The sequence below is a fragment of the Colias eurytheme genome, chromosome 13, assembly GCF_061535395.1.
Source record: "Colias eurytheme isolate Ceu_HAF_F1 chromosome 13, ilColEury1 Martin Lab GWU primary, whole genome shotgun sequence".
Lineage (NCBI taxonomy): Eukaryota > Metazoa > Arthropoda > Insecta > Lepidoptera > Pieridae > Colias > Colias eurytheme.
In genome coordinates this window covers 303,878-322,896 of record NC_142992.1, presented here as the reverse complement: position 1 = coordinate 322,896, position 19,019 = coordinate 303,878, and the positions used below count along the sequence as shown (strand labels likewise).

At 42.5% G+C, this 19,019-nt stretch overlaps 1 protein-coding gene across 1 annotated transcript in view; it reads right to left on the bottom strand.

Moving 5' to 3' along the window:
- Nucleotides 1–3,033: 3,033 nt before the first annotated feature.
- Nucleotides 3,034–19,019, bottom strand: part of Ubr3 (Ubr3 ubiquitin ligase) — a 68,889-nt gene continuing 52,903 nt past the window's right edge. Inside the window, exons 10-30 of the mRNA XM_090108895.1 lie at nucleotides 17,333–17,514; nucleotides 15,760–15,884; nucleotides 15,183–15,325; nucleotides 14,369–14,532; nucleotides 13,727–13,863; nucleotides 13,162–13,322; nucleotides 12,678–13,092; nucleotides 12,455–12,552; nucleotides 12,248–12,322; nucleotides 11,965–12,106; nucleotides 11,430–11,536; nucleotides 10,966–11,110; nucleotides 10,425–10,560; nucleotides 9,566–10,259; nucleotides 7,419–7,647; nucleotides 6,668–6,937; nucleotides 6,111–6,382; nucleotides 5,378–5,620; nucleotides 4,621–4,979; nucleotides 4,417–4,542; nucleotides 3,034–4,169 (exon numbers count right to left, since the gene is read on the bottom strand). Of these exons, the coding sequence (XP_089965021.1) occupies nucleotides 4,425–4,542; nucleotides 4,621–4,979; nucleotides 5,378–5,620; nucleotides 6,111–6,382; nucleotides 6,668–6,937; nucleotides 7,419–7,647; nucleotides 9,566–10,259; nucleotides 10,425–10,560; nucleotides 10,966–11,110; nucleotides 11,430–11,536; nucleotides 11,965–12,106; nucleotides 12,248–12,322; nucleotides 12,455–12,552; nucleotides 12,678–13,092; nucleotides 13,162–13,322; nucleotides 13,727–13,863; nucleotides 14,369–14,532; nucleotides 15,183–15,325; nucleotides 15,760–15,884; nucleotides 17,333–17,514 (4,215 nt within the window). The 3' untranslated portion in view covers nucleotides 3,034–4,169; nucleotides 4,417–4,424. The remainder of the gene's footprint in view (nucleotides 4,170–4,416; nucleotides 4,543–4,620; nucleotides 4,980–5,377; nucleotides 5,621–6,110; nucleotides 6,383–6,667; nucleotides 6,938–7,418; nucleotides 7,648–9,565; nucleotides 10,260–10,424; nucleotides 10,561–10,965; nucleotides 11,111–11,429; nucleotides 11,537–11,964; nucleotides 12,107–12,247; nucleotides 12,323–12,454; nucleotides 12,553–12,677; nucleotides 13,093–13,161; nucleotides 13,323–13,726; nucleotides 13,864–14,368; nucleotides 14,533–15,182; nucleotides 15,326–15,759; nucleotides 15,885–17,332; nucleotides 17,515–19,019) is intronic.

Genomic DNA, 19,019 nt, shown 5'->3' with positions numbered 1-19,019 from the left:
ACTTTTTATTTATTTGCCCCACAGTTCCTAAAATAAGGGTACACTATCATTTTATACCAGCGACGGCGCCCAAGTTTATGGTAAACCGAAAAATGAATAAGTATATAACTTAATATTTTACTCCTCATTCATAATAACACACTTTCCTTACTTTTTCAAGTAAAAGTACTAAATTTCATCAATTTAGGTTCAGTTATACAGGATGTAATCGTTAAGTGTGCAATTAAATATTTGAGATAGTCATATTTCATACTAAATGTACTCATTATAGGTAAAGTACTATCAATATCAGTTTAAAGTTTTTTTTATATCTGAAATATTACGAAATAATCGCCTGTGCACACTTAACGATTACACCCGGTATAGTAAAAAGAGCTTTTGTGCCATACAGATCTCACACTCGCAAATGTTATTACATTTCGAATATAAAAACAAACCAATAAATATGATAATAATATGAGACTAGAAAAAGTTGATATGAAACGAAACTTGCCATAATAACAACATTACTGCAATGTTGTGTAAATTTTGATGTTCGTCTGCGATATTACGTGACAGAAAATTCTAATTAGTATATTAAACCGATTCGGAAAATAGGAAAATAAATAAGCTAACACCTATTATACGCAGTAACCAGGTAAAAATAAAGCAAAAGCGAAGCTTACATTCATGAATAGGTTCTATAACTCCAGTTATTTATTCTACTTGTGATTCTACTAGCCTTTAAAAATAGCTTTTTAATTGTAAAATACAAACAAAATGTAGAATTTACCACTTCATCTATGAGAAAAATGCTTGTTTAATTATTCAAGAATCAAGTAAAAATTAAAATAAAAACCTGACCCGAAACTCTTTTAACTACTTATACCGATTTGATACCGATAATAAAATTGGAATTGTCTGTTTTTAGCGTTCCGCACCTCAAAAGGAAAAACGGAACCCTTGTAGGATCACTTTGTTGTCCGTCTGTCTGTATGTCTGTCAAGACCCTTTATTTCAGGAACGCGTGGAGATATTAAGATGAAATTTATATTGAATATTCAAGTCTACGGTTCCATGAAGCTGTGAAAAAATAAAATTTATAAGCCAACGCAATCAAAAAACACAGCCGTTTATGCTGCAAATTTTCGTAAAACCTACAGGGTACTTCCCGTGTACATAGAATTTTGAAATTTGGTAAAAAGCAATGTCTTATAACACAGATGTAGGAATAATTGCCAAAAACATGATTTTTTAATTAATTAAATATAAAAAATATTTTTAAACTTAACTAACTACAACCCTTTTACTCATGAACACCTACAATCATGTATTAAATTGATATTCACATCAAAAACTCAGGTCTACAATACCTTTAAGCTGTAGTTGAATCAAACTTCTACATCAACGCAATCAGAAAATCTCTTATTTGAAACTAGCTGTAATACTAGTTTTTCTACTCATGTGGTAATTAATACCAGAAAGATTGTCTAATTTTCACTCCGAAATAATTTTATCGATAATAATATATTATATAGAAAATGTATGTGTAATAAGTTGCCTATTTATTTTATTTGCAACTATTTTTTCCATTAAAAAAACCGGCCAAGTGTGAGCCGAACTTGCGCACCGAGGGCTCTGAACAAACCTAAGTACTTTTTATTATGTGTTACTCTAAAATGTACCTGTTTTAGCAATTTTCTTTTATCTTTGATATTAGACATTGCTTTTAACTAAATTACAAGACTCTGTGTTCATAGGAAGTACAATGTAGGTTTTGAATTTTGATTCCCTTGCGAATGTCGAAATTTGCGATTACTTGCAGCATAATATGAATTTCAGCTTGATACCTCCACCACGTAGTATTATTATTATTAGTCTGTGCCTCCACGTTTTCCTGAGAAAAAGGGTGCTGAAAGGCAGAAAATTTTTAAAGATTTTTTTTATACATGATGTAATGAAAAATTTTCATTTTTTGCAATTATTCCTATATTTGTGCTATAAGATCTTGATTAGTACTGAATTTCAAGATTCTGAGTTCATGGGAACACAGGTTTTAGTTTTTGATTTCCTTGCGAATGTTTTGAATTTGCGAAAATTTTCAGCATTTACGGTTATATCTTCTGATTGCGTTGACGTAGAAGTTTGATTTTATTACAGCTTAAAGATAGTATAGACCTGAGTTTTTGATTTGAATATCAATTGAATACATGTAAGCGTCCATGAGTTAAAGGGGTTGTAAGTTTAAAATTATTAAAAATATTTTTTTATATATCATTAAAAATTCATTGTTTTCGCAATAATTCCATGTCAGCGTTATGAGACGTAACTTTGTACCTAATTTTAAGACTCTGTGTTCATAAGAAGTACCCTGTAGTGTGTAGTGATTTTCTTATGAATGTCGAAATTTGCGAAAAATTTCACCATTTGCGGCTGTATCTTTTGATTGCATTGGCTGTAAGTTTGATATTTTTATGGCATTAAGGGTAGACAGGAGTATTCGATATAAATTTCAGCTTGATACCTCCACGCGTTCCTAAGAAAAAGGGTGTTGACAGACAGACAGACAAAAGGACAACAAAGTAATCCTATAAGGGTTCCGTTTTTTTCCTTTTGAGGTTCGGAACCCTTAAAAGAAGTGTAGTAGTACATTTAATATCGGTTCAGCTGTTTCGAGTCTTAGACAGAAAAAAAAAATGTTGTGTGGTTTTATGAAACCACGGTAAAAGTGAAACTGTTCGAACGGTTCCGAACACTGCTTTGTGTAGCGCATGTCGCGTGCCGAGTAGGTATACCTACTCGGCAGCCGCGATACACGCGACATGCGCTACACAGACCAAAAAGTTTGAGACGATGTAATAAAAGTTTCACTTTAAAAACATCTATTTATGCTTTGCATATTATAATATTATGTACTTTCCTATGCATTAAGTGAATGACATTTTTTTGAGATTACCCTACTACTATTTATTGTAATTTTTACTCGATTCATATAAGCTTATATGGTGAATAGGTAGGGAAAAGGTATGGTAGGATATGAATAAAACACTGAGGAAATATCAACAACTTTAATGTTTGAATATATACAAGAACAATCGTAGTTACAATTATCATCGTTAACAATAAGACGCCGCGGCTGCGCCTGCGCCGCGACTCTATTATATATTTATGATTACTTAACGGACCACTGGTGTCATGAATAAGGCAACACGTTTGCTATCCTTTGGAAATTTAACAATTTCTTAACTACAGTTAAAATTCAAAAGAGACCGAAACGACAAATGACAGTTACAGCGCTTGAGCATTGCACTAAGTTTATACAGTTATACAGTTACAGTTATAATATAAAATGCTTCGTCCTCTACATCACTAGTCTCGCAGACTCGGAATTGAGCGCATCCATAACAATGTACTTGAGATTTAGCCGAGACTACGCGTACAAAACTTAATAATAATTTCGATTACACTGTTAAACATAACATTACACATAGCTGGTTACACGACGCAATAATAATAATTTACTAACCGCTACACTCACAGCCCGTACTCTACTCCTCGTATTTACACGTGTATATATGTATGTCTCTCTGCACTCTGCGACCGTCTCACTGTGCTCGCCGGTGTGCAAGTTGAGCGGCTCAATAACGACAAGCACCGAAACATTTTGTGTTGCAACACAACACGCAACACGCAACATTTGTACGCGAACGTGTTGCAACACAACATAAAACATCTATACGCAGGTGTGTTGCAACACCGCAAATTTAGAACATTTCTTATACATATAATTCAGAGTCAGACCAATAACAATTCATTTCAATGATCAATTTGCAAACATTTTCGATACCTACTTATGTATAACAATAATTATAATTTTTAGACAAAGCTATGTACAGAGGCCGCGGCTCAACTTGGACACGGCGCGTCGATAAACGATTATATATGCAATATAATAGAGATCATTAAATTCAAATATGCGTTAAATCCTCTGTTAAGCGCTTTACAAGCATCCAACATCACTCTCCGAATTGACACGACGAATGGTTCCACACAGAACCGAACGGTCTAAGTATAAATAGGGTTATTTACATAGCGATACATAAGTGTTCAACCGGGAACACAACCCGCGACCCGCGAGCGCGGCTGAGCGGCCGCACTTGCTGTACGTTGCGATGCTGATTTCGGCAAACCTGAAAATATTAAACACATATTACAAACATTGTTAACTCGTAAATATTGTAAACGGTGTGTGTTTGTGTATGTAGTGGGCGGAGCGTGTATTTTACGTATGGGTGTTGTGTGTGAAGTAGGCGGGGCGTCTGATAGGTGTTGTATGTGTGTAGTGTGAGGTAGGCGGAGCCTTTATTGTACGTATGGGTGTTGCATGTGTGTAGAAGGCGGGGCGTATGTTATACACATGTATGTGTGTGTGCGTACCTGCGGGCTCAGAGCGAGTCGCGGTGCCACACCCAGGTGCGCTTGGTGTGGTCGAAGCGGTGCGCCAGCCACTGCGCCTGCAGCAGCTCCACGCGGTCCTCGCTCAGGTACAGCGGCTTGCCGCGCCTGCGCACAACGCGGGGGGTTAGAGCGGTGGGGGAAGGTGGGGGGGGCGGGGCGGTGGGGCAGAGGGACGGCACTCACTTGAGGTCGCGGTCCTCCTCGTCGTAGTCGTCGAGGTAGAGGCTGCCCCAGAGGCAGGCGCGGCGGCCGCGGATGACGATGATGTAGGTGGAGGTGACGACGAGGAAGATGCCCGTGCCGCCGCCGCACTCCGTGGCGTGCTGCACGGCCTCGGCCACCTGGTGCTGGCGGCAGCACGGCTGCTTCAGGCAGACCAGCGTGCCGCACAGCAGGCACACGGACGCCTCCTTGGGCACGGCGCCGCACTGCAGGCACACGCGCTCGTGGTAGTACGTGAACAGCCGGTCGTACTCGCGCGGCAGACGGAGCAGCGCCGGCCCGGTCCACGCCACGTGCAGGCTGCGCACCACGCGGCCGATCTGTGACACACAACAATGTTACAGTCAATTCAAATAATTTATTTTGTATTCTATTTTAAATGAAATTGATAAAAGGTTTTACAACACAATAAAATATACTGTATAGGAAAAAAATGGTAAATTTCTAAACATTGTTTCAAAAAATTAAAATATATGTTATCTGTACGAGTAAAATATACCTGCATAATTATGAACACATCGGTCGTGATAAGGTGTTCTATGCAGTATGTATGATTCTTACAGTAAACAAAATTGTAATGTTTTCAAAAAATAAACACAGAACTAATGAAGTGACTTATTTAAGTCCAATCAAATTCTTAAATTTTCTATTCTTATTGACACCACTCGGTCCTTTGAGCCGGATCCTACAACTAATTCTACCAATGCAGCTATCTCACCGCGAGCTGTCCCCCGGTAGCGGCCTGCGCCAGCTGGCGGGCCCAGCCACGCGCCGCATCGGCCGCGTGCGGCGGCAGCGCGTGCGCAGCTACAGCCCGCTCGCCGCCCGGCGCCAGCTGCAGGAAGCGCGCCAGCTCCGCGAACTCGTGCGCCGCATCTACCGCCAGCGGCAGCTCGCCGCCGTACACGTGCTTGCGGACCAGCGCCGCGATGCGCAGGTACGGCAGCACCAGCTCCTGCACCTGAGGGGGAAAAGAACAACTTTATTACAAAAAAAAATTTGAAAATTTCTCAGTTCCACACTCAAACAGCATTTCATACGTCCGGCTGTGTGTGTGATATTTTACGAGTTTGTCACATTTTACAAAATACCAAAAACTAATTTGACCTTTCAAAATGGTCAGAACATATAAATTTTTACACGTACTGCACACCTTTCGTGTGTTTCAATTACGGGCTCTAACGCAGTCATGGTACCGACCAAAATAAAATCCTTCGAATTGGTCCTGCTGTGGGTTTCTTGATGTAGAAGAACTTCTTTTATTTTGAGGGAAAGGATTTAAATAGTAGAACAATAAGAAATATTACAATAAATAGGTACTAGATGTATCTGCACAACCAACAAAATTATTCACAGAATAACAAATTTTTAATTCGTACAACAAATGCGTATCATTAATTATACAGAAATTTTTCTTTTTTTAATAATTATGAGTATAAAATACTACTTACCTCCTCTTCAATCTGATCGATTGTCACATCCGCACTCTGCGCGGGCGCATCATCGTCCAACAAGTGATCCCCAGCGAGCGCCCCCCGCAGCAGCCGCGCGGCGTCCAGCAGACTGCCCTCCCCCTCCCCCTCCCCCTCCCGCGGCTCCCCGCCCTCTCCCCGCCCGTCGGCTTCGGCCAGCAAACGCGCGAACCGCCCGTTGGCCACGAGCTGGTTCACCACTTGGTAGTACGTGAGCGCGTACAGCGCGCGCACTATGCACGTGAAGTGCACTGGAATTTTGGAAAGCACGTATTTTGTAATTAGTCATTCTCCTTTTGTAGGGGACTTGTTTAATAATTATGATACTATAGATATGTATTGAAACAGTTTTTATTGAAGTCAAATTATGCGCATAACCACCAAAACTTAATCCGTGTACAAATAAGGTGCATTTTTATTTCGAAATCAAACAATAATATAATTTTTTTTTTATATTTCTAATCAGAAAAAAAGTGAAATATTCCGATGTCATTAGGTGCATGCTTTGGGCATGGTTTGTACAGGTAGTAACTCACGTATATCGAGGTGCGGCGTGTCATCCGGCGCCAGCAGCAGCATGTGCATAAGCAGCGCGGTGGGGTCGCGCAGCAGCAGCGGCACGGGGCGGCGCGGGGCGGGCGCGGGCGCGGGCGGGCCGGCCTCCGCCCCCGCGCCGCCCTGGCACTCCGCCCCCGCCCCGCCCTCCGCGCTCGGCACCAGCGCGCGCCACGTGGCCGCCACGCCCAGCGACGCGCCCGCCACCACCAGCGCGCGCGCGTGCGCACCCGCCACGGATAGTAGCGGCACTGCAATAGACATAATACGTTAATTACACATTATGTACGGTTCGTACACCTGGGGATGCTGCTGCTGATAGTAATTAAAACTAAGCTGCTAAAAATAATATGCTTTAATATTGCTATAATGCTAAGAGTTACGCACGAACGCGGCTCTCGACGTTTTAACGTGAACTAATTAATGCTATATGTAAAATGAAAATGCTGTGACATACAAAAATGATGATGATGCGCTTTGTACGGTTGCACCGTACACATTTCAATATTAGGTTATTATTTGGAAATCATACTCTGTTATTTAATCCGTCAGTCCTCGGATCACAGACACAATAGAAAATCTATTGTGTCTCGGCCCGATCGGGCCGCTCGGTGGTCAATGGGTTAAGCCGAAATTTTTTTTACTTCATCGGTCGTCATTGATTATTACAAAAACTTTCATGTTTTGTTTCAATTGTCAATTGTTTCAATTTAAGTAACTCAAGTGGCTCACCGATACAATCGTCCCTGGGCTTGTATCTGGGCGGGCGGCTGGGCGGCGGCTGCACGAGCCGGCCGCCGCGCTGCACCAGCTCGCACTCGAGGTTGGTGCGCACGAGCGACGCCACGAACGTGAAGATGGCGGCCGGCGACGAGCCGTAGCGCTGCCGCAGCTTGCCGCCCGCCATCGCCGTCATGTCGCCCATCGCCTTGCCCATCGCCTCCGACAGCTGCGACTTCACCTGCGCACACCACATTACATACACACACGCGTAATACATAACACATTTTTAATTTATTAATTAGAAAATGGAAAAGTGGAAGTAGAAAAATGTGAGTAGATAAGTGTGAGTAGAAAAGTGTGAATGGGAAATTGTGTGATAGTGTGTGGGAAATAGTGAGTGGGAAGTGTAAGTGGGAAAAGTGTGGGTGGGAAATTGTGAGTGGGAAAAGTGTGAGTGGGAAAAGTGTGAGTGGGAAGTGTTAGTGGGAAAAGTGTGAATGGGAAATTGTGAGTGGGAAAAGTGTGAGTGGGAAAAGTGTGAGTGGGAAAAGTGTGAGTGGGAAATAGTGAGTGGGAAGTGTAAGTGGGAAAAGTGTGAGTGGGAATGATTGGGAAGTGTTAGTGGGAAAAGTGTGAGTGGGAAATTGTGAATGGGAAGTGTGTTGGAAAAGTGTGAGTGGGAAAAGTGTGATTGGGAAAAGTGTGTGGAAAATTGTGTGGGAAATTGTGAGTGGGATAAGTGTGAGTGGGAAAAGTATGAGTTGGAAAAGTGTCAGTGGGAAAAGTGTGTGGGAAAAGTGTGAGTGGAAAATTGTGAGTGGGAAATTGTGAGTGGGAAATTGTGAATGGGGTAATTGTGAGTGGGAAAAGTGTGAGTGGGAAATTGTGAGTGGGAAAAGTGAGTGGGAAATTGTTAGTGGGAAAAGTGAGTGGGAAAAGTGTGAGTGGGAAATAGTGAGAAGGAAATTGTGAGTGGGAAAAGAGTGAGTGGGAAAAGTGTGAGTGGGAAAAGTGTGCGTGGGAAATAGTGAGAAGGAAATTGTGAGTGGGAAAAGTGGGAGTGGGAAAAGTGTGAGTGGGAAATTGTGAGGTGGAAATAGTGTGGGAAATAGTGAGTGGGAAGTGTAAGTGGGAAAAGTGTGAGTGGGAATGAGTGGGAAGTGTTAGTGGGAAAAGTGTGAATGGGAAATTGTGAGTGGGAAATAGTGAGAAGGAAATTGTGAGTGGGAAGTGTGATCGGGAAGTGTGAGTGGGAAGTGTTAGTGGGAAAAGTGTGGGTGGGAAATTGTGAGTGGGAAATAGTGAGAAGGAAATTGTGAGTGGGAAAAGAGTGAGTGGGAAAAGTGTGAGTGGGAAGCGTGAGTGGGAAATTGTGAGTGGGAAAAGAGTGAGTGGGAAAAGTGTGAGTGGGAAATTGTCAGTGGGAAGTGTGAGTGGGAAGTGTTAGTGGGAAAAGTGTGAGTGGGAAATTGTGAGTGGGAAAAGAGTGAGTGGGAAAAGAGTGAGTGGGAAAAGTGTGAGTGGGAAAAGTGTGTGGGAAATTGTGCGTGTGAAATTGTGAGTGGGAAAAGTGTGAGTGGGAAATTGTGAGTGGGAAAAGTGTGAGTGGGAAATCGTGTGGAAGTGTGTGGGAAAAGTGTGAGTGGGAAAAGTGTGAGTGGGAAATGTGTGAGTGGGAAATTGTGAATGGGAAAAGTGTGAGTTGGAAAAGTGTGAGTGGGAAAAGTGTGAGTGGGAAAAGTGTGAGTGGTAAAAGTGTGAGTGGGAAAAGTGTAGGTGGGAAAAGTGTGAGTGGGAAAAGTGTGAGTGGGAAATTGTGAGTGGGAAAAGTGAGTGGGAAAAGTGTGAGTGGGAAATTGTGTGGGAAATTGTGAATGGGAAAAGTGTGAGTGGGAAATTGTGAGTGGGAAATTGTGAGTGGGAAAAGTGTGAGTGGGAAATTGTGCGTGGGAAAAGTGAGTGGGAAAAGTGTGAGTGGGAAATTGTGACTGTGAGTGAAAAAGTGTAAGTTAAAAAGTTTGTGTTAAAGTAAATGACAGTGTGCGTTAAAAATATGCGAATGAAAGTTCGGCTGGAAAAATAATAAGTATGAGTGGAAAAGTATAAGTAGATTAGTGTGAGTGGAAAAGAGTCGGTGTTAAAGTGACGTCACGTACCGGCGGCGCGATCTCCCGCTCGAGCATGGCGCGCACCTGCCGCGCGAGCTGTGCGAAGGGCGGCGCGGGGTCGGGCGGCGCGCGCGGGGCGGGCGGCGGCGGCGCGCGCGGCAGCACGCTGTTGGCCAGCTGGCGGCACAGCGGGCACAGGAACTCGCCGCGCTCCACGTGCAGGTTGGGCGGGCGCGGCGCCGCCAGCGCGCGCAGGTAGGCGCGCAGGCAGCGCAGGTGCACGTGGTGGCCGCACGACTGCGCCGCCACGCCGCCCTCCCAGCCCACCGACACGCTGAGCAGCCACGAGTCGCGGTCGAAGTGCTGCTGCAGCTCGTCGTGCAGCCGGTCGTGGTGCGCGGCCGCCGAGCCGCGCTGCGTGGCCGCCAGCCGCGCGCGCTCGCCCTCGGACAGCGCCAGCGCGGCCGGGCCACAGCCCGCGCGCCGCCGGTGGCCCAGCACGGCCGTGGACTGCAGCAGCGCCACCAGCCCGATGGGGTCGTGCAGCGCGGCGGGCGCCGTGGTGTTGCAGATGACGCAGTCGTAGTCGCGCGCCACGGGCTCGTCGTCCCACTCCATGTGCTCGCCCTCCAGCTGCCGCACGGCGGACAGGAACTGCGCCTGCTTGCGCGCGAACTCGCGCATGAGCGCCGCCTGCCGCTCGCGCGCGCGCCGCGACCGCTCCTCCTTCTCGCGCCGCTCCCTGCGCACACGCACCCGCAACCAAACACGTTAACGTTTCATCGAGTCACACTTAGCAATATCACTATAATTTTTATCAAACAAACAACTATAAAACTATAAACTTATTTTAATTTAAAACTATATAAAAATACAGAAAATGTATTAGATGTCCCGCATACACTACCTTGCTCTCTGTTCCGCCTGCCGTTCTCGCTGATTCGGCCACATGGTACGTCGCACTTGTTGAATAGCATCTGCACATCGCGAATCTAGCGCTGCCAGTTTATGTAAAACTTGTCCGATGAAGTGTGGTCCGTCACCTATACAAAATCTTATATATAAAAATGAATCGCAAAATGTGTTGGTAAGCGCATAACTCAAGAACGGCTGAACCGATTTCGATAATTCATTTTTTATTATATTCCTGGAAGTACGAGGATGGTTTTTGTGTAGAGAAAATGTAAATATGTACCACGGGCGAAGCCGGGGCGGACCGCTAGTTACATATAATATTAAAGTTTTCCATCTATATTACACTCATCTATGTATATCTGACTCAAATAAAATCATGTTTATTCTGTCTACTATATCCTTGATGTGGCGAGGTCGATTTAACTCTCCTGATTTCATTGAATCAGTCACAAAATCCCCTCCTTTTTAACATCTATTCCTATTTACATGTGAACATCAATCTCTTTTCAACTTCACACTAAATCTGTACTCACCAATAGGTTCTTGCGAGGCTGGCGGTGGTTCGTCCAATGAAAATGAATCAAGGCGGCCCGATAATTGCGAGTGCAGCTTCAATAGCAGCGAGATGATTGACTCATTCACCGGGATCTGCTCTTCCGCTTGCGAGTGTAGTTGCACCTGCAGGACGTGTATGAAGTTAAAGTGGCTCTTTTATTGATTTGACAATACACATTCCAGGTGCAATTTATTTTGCATCTGGCAATCTCAGCTTTCTTAGATGTTAAGATTGCTGTCACTGAAATGATAATTTTTTCTCAAATTTTCTCTCCAGTCACTAAATGAATTGATGGCACAAAAAATGCGTACAAATATAAAATAATTAAACTCTATCTGTGTAAGTCTTTTTTTACTCAAAACAAATTTGACTGTATACTTTATTATTCTTTATTCGTTTATTTGTGTACTGTCTAATGTGTTCTTTTTCTAAATACCAAACCTGTGTATTGGAAGTGTGTGCGTCGTGCGCAGAGTGCGCTGCGTGCGGTGCGTCCAGTTCTAACGGCGCGGGTAAAGCACGCGGCTCGCTCATTTCCCACTCTAGTTCTGTGATGGATGATAAATTAATTAGTATATCAGTATGATGAAGATATTCACTCAGTATTGATTGTGTATTTATATTACATTTATAAATTTATAAATATTGGTGAAGATGTGTGTTTTCTACAAGTTCTTCGTAATTTGGTACTTCGGTTTAATTCATCTTTTCTGGTGTTTTTAATAGAAGAAATGCATTCCTTTAAATAAACTTTAAATAATAAAACGCATATTTTATTGGAATAGGCAAAAAACTGATCTCGCAGTGGGTAAGTTATATTATAAATTCCAACGGCAAGAAGTAAAAACTGAGGGACATTAAATATTTAACATTCTGCACATTCACAAAAACTCCGATACATTGAATCAAACGTTTTGTAAAATTAAAAGTGTGAAGACATGCGTTATATTTTTTCAAGAAAAATATGCGTACGTACCGAGCGCATGGTCCGGGGGCGTGTCCCGGTCCTGATGTGCGTGATGCGCGGCCAGCGCGAGCGACATGGCCGCGCCCTCCATGTCCATATCCGTGTCCGCTTCACCCCCACCCTGGACTACTAGCGCACCGGTTTCACCACTCTACATAGAAATCATTTTATTATTAATTTGAAACATAAAAAAATACGTTTTAAAACGTTAAATAGACAGTCAGTAAGCGAATTATTTTACTTTTTAGTATTTACTAACAAACTTTCAATTTTCTCAAATAAATAATGTTACCTCTAAAGCTCTAATCTCGGGCGCATCACCGCCCGCGTCTGATTGGTCGTCTGGTACTGAATTGTTGCGCACCATCTGAAAATCGAATAATTATTTATCATATACTTTATCGTACATACAGTTTAAAAATTATTTCTTATTTTATATTATCTAAATATCTACATAAGTAATATTGAGTTCGTGTATATGTGTTTGTTCGCATGTTACCTGCATGGGTTGCGGTACGGCTAGCGCAGTGGAAGCCACTTTGCTGCCCGCTTCGCTCTCGCCTTCGCCCGCTTCGGTGCCTTCCCATTCTGGATCGCCTACAGATAGAATATGCATTATATTTTAAACTTTGATGTTTTTGAAATAATTTAAACTTAATTTAATTTTGTTGTTGTTGTGGAAAGGACAGTCAGCCAATGAAAGACAGATTGCCATTGGGGACGGCAGAACTGTTTGTGTGTGTGTGTGTGTGTGTGTGTGTGTGTGGGCACGCCGCCCACTGTGTGTGTGTGTGCGGGATACTGACTGTCCGAGTGGTAGGGCTGCGGGTAGAGCTGCTCGGCGGCGTGCAGCGGCGGCACGTGCGCCACCACGGTGCGCGCGTTGCTGCACACGGAGCCGCCGGGGAACGCGGCCAGCAGCGGCACGCCGCCCACTGTGTGTGTGTGTGCGGGATACTGACTGTCCGAGTGGTAGGGCTGCGGGTAGAGCTGCTCGGCGGCGTGCAGCGGCGGCACGTGCGCCACCACGGTGCGCGCGTTGCTGCACACGGAGCCGCCGGGGAACGCGGCCAGCAGCGGCACGCCGCCCACCGCGCCGCGCCGCACGCCCTCGCCGCTCGCCACGCACACGGAGCGCTGCAACACACGGGGCCCGGTCAGTGGGGGCGCAGGGCGCGGGGAGGGGCGGGGCGGGCGCGCACTCACGTCGCTGGGCGGCAGCTGGCGGTGCAGGTCGGCGGCCGCGTCCAGCAGGTACACGGCGAGCGCCAGCACGTGGTCGGGCGGCGCGGCGGCCCCCCCCGCGCCCCCGTCCCGCCGCCGCACGCCGCGGTGCAGCACCGCCAGCAGCGCCGCGTGCAGCACGCCTGCAACACAACCAACATATTATATACACATTACACAGTGTCCCGCATTTGGAGATCTATGTTCAATCGAACTTTTGATTTTAAATACACAAATTAAATTGATTACATTAAAATACTTATAGTAAGAGAGCCCACTGCAGGATTAGTGTGTTCATCGATTTTTTGCTAAAATCCAAATTTTATGTACATTTTAAAAGGGCAATATATATTCTATATATTGCTCAGGTTGTCAGTCAACATTTAGCCGCAAGCATTTTTAATTAAATTATTTATAATCGATTTATCGGAAAAACTTCGTGCACTTGTTATTTATATAAAATGTTGTCTACATCACAGCAAATAGAAAAATTATGATCTTTAATATAAGACTTTTTCTCTAATTTTTGAATTAACTATTTATTTACCGGATGTGCAGATCTGTCTGGGGTCCCCACTGAGCTCCACGTTGGGCGGCGCGCGCGCAGGCCGCAGCGGGGGCCACAAGTTGCCCGTCGCCGTGTTGGCCGACCCACCGCCTTCCGCCTTGCGTTTCTCTGCCACACTGGTTTACACGTTTTTTTGTTATATGATTATTGACAATTTTTGGATAATTATTGGTACTTCCTATTAAAAAAAATTACAATGAAATCCAATAAATTACGGTTAAATTTAAAATCTTGAAAACGTTGTGAATATAATCGTTTCAGATGGTAAGGAAGATAATTTGAATTTAGATTTAGATCAATATTTTTCTAATATTACAAGGACGTAGGCATCCGCTAAGAAAGAATTCCCCGGAATTCTTGCGGGAACGGGGAAAAACGATGCACGTACAAAGTAGTGGGTAGAAGCTAGTAATAAGCAAACGCGGTAAATTTACGCGGGCTCGATCGCACTGCAGCAGGACACTTCCCGGAAACGACACCTCGGACCATTAGGTCCCACCCAGTGCCCCGCCTGTAATTGCAGGCGGCGTTGCCACCACTGAAAGGGGCCGTCGCCCCGAACAGTTACCCCGAGGCCTGGGAAGACCCGACGAGCGAGTAATAACTAAACAGTGCACTAACTAAGCGGCGAATCGGTCCATAGACGCGTGGAAGTCCCGGCGGTGCACGGCGCGGCGCAGCACGTGCAGCGGGTCGTAGTAGCGCTCCCACACCACGGGGCGGGGCACGAACAGCCCCTGCTCCAGCGCCTCCGAGCCGCGCGGCGGCGCGCGGTACACCGACAGCTGCACATACACATTTATTAGTTACAAACACGTGTCACAACATTGAGATATACATATGGAGACGACACCACCTACATCACTTATGTTCCGCTCAACATACGGCATATGGAGTAACTGCACGCTCATTTTTTATTTGTTTTAAAGTGAAACGCATCAAATATGCCTTCGTGTGCGTTACGATATTGCACAAATAATACGGAAAAGTGCAAAGGAATAACTTTCATCGGTAAGTACCTAACTAGATAATAATTTTTAAAACTTAGAGCAAAAAAATGGCGCACAGATTTTGTTCGTGGTGTCTCCTCCATACGTGCGTGAGTATTATCTCAATGTGTCACAAGTGAAACTTCCTTAATAAGAAACAAAGATACCAAGCTTTACTTGATGACGCGACGGTATTGCCATGACGCGAATTTAAAATTTACTGTCAACGCGTCCTTTACTTCAAAAAATCATTACCGACATGTTAACTTTTTACTAAATCACCAAAACTTAAGTATCTGTATGGGTGTTGCTGCGTCCTTGTGTCACAATCTATTTCAACTTCTTCCACTGGTTCCGAGCTGGTACTTTCCGCTGCCAGAACTGGATCAATTATAGATGTTACAAGCTGAACTGCGGTTAAGCCCGTATAAAGGAAGTTTCTGCACCTCACTCAGCACCGCCTCGAAGTTGCGCGTGTGCGCGTTGCCGGAGCGCTCGGGCATGAGCTCCAGCAGCTGCGAGTGCGTCTTGTCGCCCGCCGCCAGCAGCGTGGCCACCTCCACGCGCGACTGCAGCACCTCGTCGTTGCCTGCCAACCGATCACGTGTTCAAATATAAACAACTTTACGAACGCTCCCAAAGAACACAGAACCTCATACCGCAAAAATACATTCGTATTCAATTTTAAGTAAAAACAACCGACATTCTTGATAAAATAATGCAAATGCTGACAACACTCATTTTTAATTATTAGATTTTGCAAAAAAAGGCAATTTTAGTAAAAATTTATAGTTCTCTGACAAGAAAGATCCTTATTATCCAAATTTCCACTTTGGTGCTAAAAATCAACATGTTTTTATTTATTATTAAAGGCCTTAAAATGAGATATAATTCTTCCATTTACAATATTACCAAATTCTCCATAGATTTCGAGATAATTGATGCAATACCAATCGTAGATATATCAATCATATCGTATGATATTTGACCTATATCTAATTCAGTTGCCAGGTGTCCACTCACCAAGGTTAGTCCTGGAGCTGACGAGTATGGCGAGGAATGTGAGCAGCCCCTCCACCATGGCGTCCTGCTCCGCCGCTTGCGACGGCGACATCGGCGTCATACTGAGCCACTCGCGCACTCCGAATCTGGAGCAAATGTTGTGTTTTTATTTCCTTATAATATTTTATGGATTGGGCATTGTTTACATTTAAAAATTCAAGTTATCAAAAGTCTGATTACATTTCATGCAACATATTATGATGCAAATATCATATAAGAATCAAATGCAATTTTATGTAGAATGCAATGTTTCCTGATATAACACCTTCATAAAAACAAAAGAAGTCGTACTTTACAAAAATTCAAACAATTTCTGTCTGTGTTGAAATCGTAACAAACTAACTGTAAACAATACAATAAAATCATAACAAACTAACTGTAAACAATACAATAAAAACCGACGGTTGCCTGAAAGAAATGGCTTATAGCCATAAGGCCGCCCACTGTATGCCGATTGTATCTTTTTTTTTGTCGTCTTTATATTGTATTTCTCATACAGTGAAGAATAAATAAATAAAAACTATAAATATTATTATACGTCATGATACCAAAAGGAAGTATGACATCATACTATACAAAACATGATTGAGAACAAAAAAGAAGTCATAAAGACAGTGAAACTCTTACACACATGATACAATAGTTCCATGTGAAACGAGAGAACCGGCGGCATAATTATATGTCACGAGTACCGAGTATCAAGTCAAAGTACACCAAGTACATACATTATCATAATTCTCAGAAATTTTAAGTGAATAAAGCAGTTGTTACAATTCAATGTTAGATATAAAGTTACATTATTGTAGCATTTGATGATGATTTTTGTAAAATATAGAATTAATCGTATTATATAAAGGTTACGGCGGCAGTGGATCCATGTTAACTGATCTTATCTGATTGTTTTCTTTTATAGTGTGATTATTATAACAAAATGTATAAAAAAAAATCATAGGCAATTAATTACGAGACCTTATACCGTAAATTGTAGTGTACAGTAAGAACGTAGCTTGAATAATCCATCATCGAATGCACAAAATCTAACTGTATGATCCTATGGAATGTTTGTGTGTGCTTATACAGGGTGTCTCACTATTGGTATACTAAGCGCGAAGAGTCTTGTAGTTTTGCATGCACTGATCACGTAAAAAATACTTATACAACAAAATTACATTCCTGAAAATCCATGTTTTCTTCTCTAGCTTCGCGCAGCCGGCTTATACCGCTTCGCTAATGTGAGCATTTTGTCTATGAAAACATAATCTTAAACGATAGGTCACGTGCTGGTAGCAAAGCTGGTCGGATTGCTTGTTATGAGTGTACACATGTTTTAAGAATTCATCTATTTAAAAAAAACTTCGTCTGGAATTTTTTAAGTATTTTTTACGTATGTACTCAGCGTATGCTAAACTATAACCTCCTTTGAGCTTAGTATACCAACAGTGGGACACCCTGTATATGCGTATGAGTGTGCGTGTGACAATATGTGTGCTTGCTACTGTCAATGTGTTTGTGTGTCTGTGTGCTCAGTACTCACGTGTCTATACACATGTCCATGAACTGGTCGGCGGGCAGGTGCGCGGCGCAGATTTGCAGCCAGAATATGTCCAAGTCGACCATCGAGTTGCAGAAATTCGCCTGGATGTACGTCATCGCCTGCCCCTTGATCTGCAGCCCGTTGCGCACCCACACGCCCGCCAGGATCTCGTAGAACAGGCTCTGCGGGGGACAAACCGACTTTGCTTAAACGGACATCATGAGCAGGCATTTCATCACATTAAACAATAATTTAAAAAAATGCAATTCACAAATTAATATGGGCCAATGTCTTAAAAATAAATGAAGGTACATTAATTCTTGTGGCTTAAAAACTACGGGATACTTTCCTGGCTTATTGTAAAAAAATTCGATCACGAGGCGAGTTTTGTTCTCTCGGCCACCCGTGATATGATAACAAAATATAATCATAATATTATGATTTCAAAAGACCAGCCACAGAGTTTCTCACCGAATATTCTCTGTAAAATCTGCTTTTGAATAATTTAAATTCTGTATTTTGGCGATTCTAAAGCGAATAAAGAAATGTTTGAGTTTGAGTTGAGAGCGTGTAGAATAATTCCTTGCCAAACACGGATTGCTTTATTAGTAACTCTCTACTATACCTTAATTATGCGGGTCCAAGCCAGGAAATTATATCATTATTGATTACAATTCTTAAAAAAACGTGTTTAAGTGTGTTTCTGTTTTGTAATTGTGAGGAGTTTTTATTAGTAATATATCTTCGTCTCTCTATATCTAGTTCGTTTAGCGCACATAACCGGACACTCAAATTAATGCAAGTAAGCTTATCTACATTTAGGGGAATCCCTGTAATTTGAGTACAGAGTAATAACAATGTTTAATTATAAAATAAAATGTGTTTCAAATTTCAATTGCAAATTCCGCGAATTTCACTAGATAATCTGAGTTGCTTTTAAGCAAGTTGCTTAAATTCTTCATTGTATTAAAGTGTTTAATAGTGCTAAATTTAAAAATTATGTAAAAAATGTATTATTTCTGAGAGCCTACTACAGCCTTAAGAAATACATGGAAGATGAAAATCCATGGAGGGTTGTCGCGTAAGTACCACAGGACAGTTCTTTGGCATATTTTTATTTTGTTATATTATGTAGTTAGATATAAGTTACATATAATGTAAAATTAAGTTGTAATATTGACATGATTTTAAAAGAGCAACTATGGAGTTTCGTGCCGGTTCTTCTCCATAGATACTGCTTTCCGAATCGGTGGTAAATGTTAAAAATATGTAATGACGATTCGAAAGTGCTTCTAAAAGAAGTCTAATTGAATTAATAAATGTTTGAGTTTGAGTGTGAGTTTGAGTTTAAATTTGTGTAAGTATTCACATTTATCGTAGGAATGTCAAAGACTTCTCTTATCTTATTGAGTTTTAAATAAACAAAACAGTAATTTCTAAAAAATATTAATCTATTTTAATGATATGTAATCATGTAGCCACTTAAAATCAATCCATAAACAACCCCAAAACAAATAAATCACTTGACCTAAATTATGAAATTGAACTGATACCGAATGTATTTTTGTATTATAAATCGATTCATAATTATTATTGACTTAAGGACATCGAGTGAACCACATAGAAGGATAATTATTGTCTTTTCTTTGTCCCTAGCACGCAATATTTGTATAATAGTTAGAATATC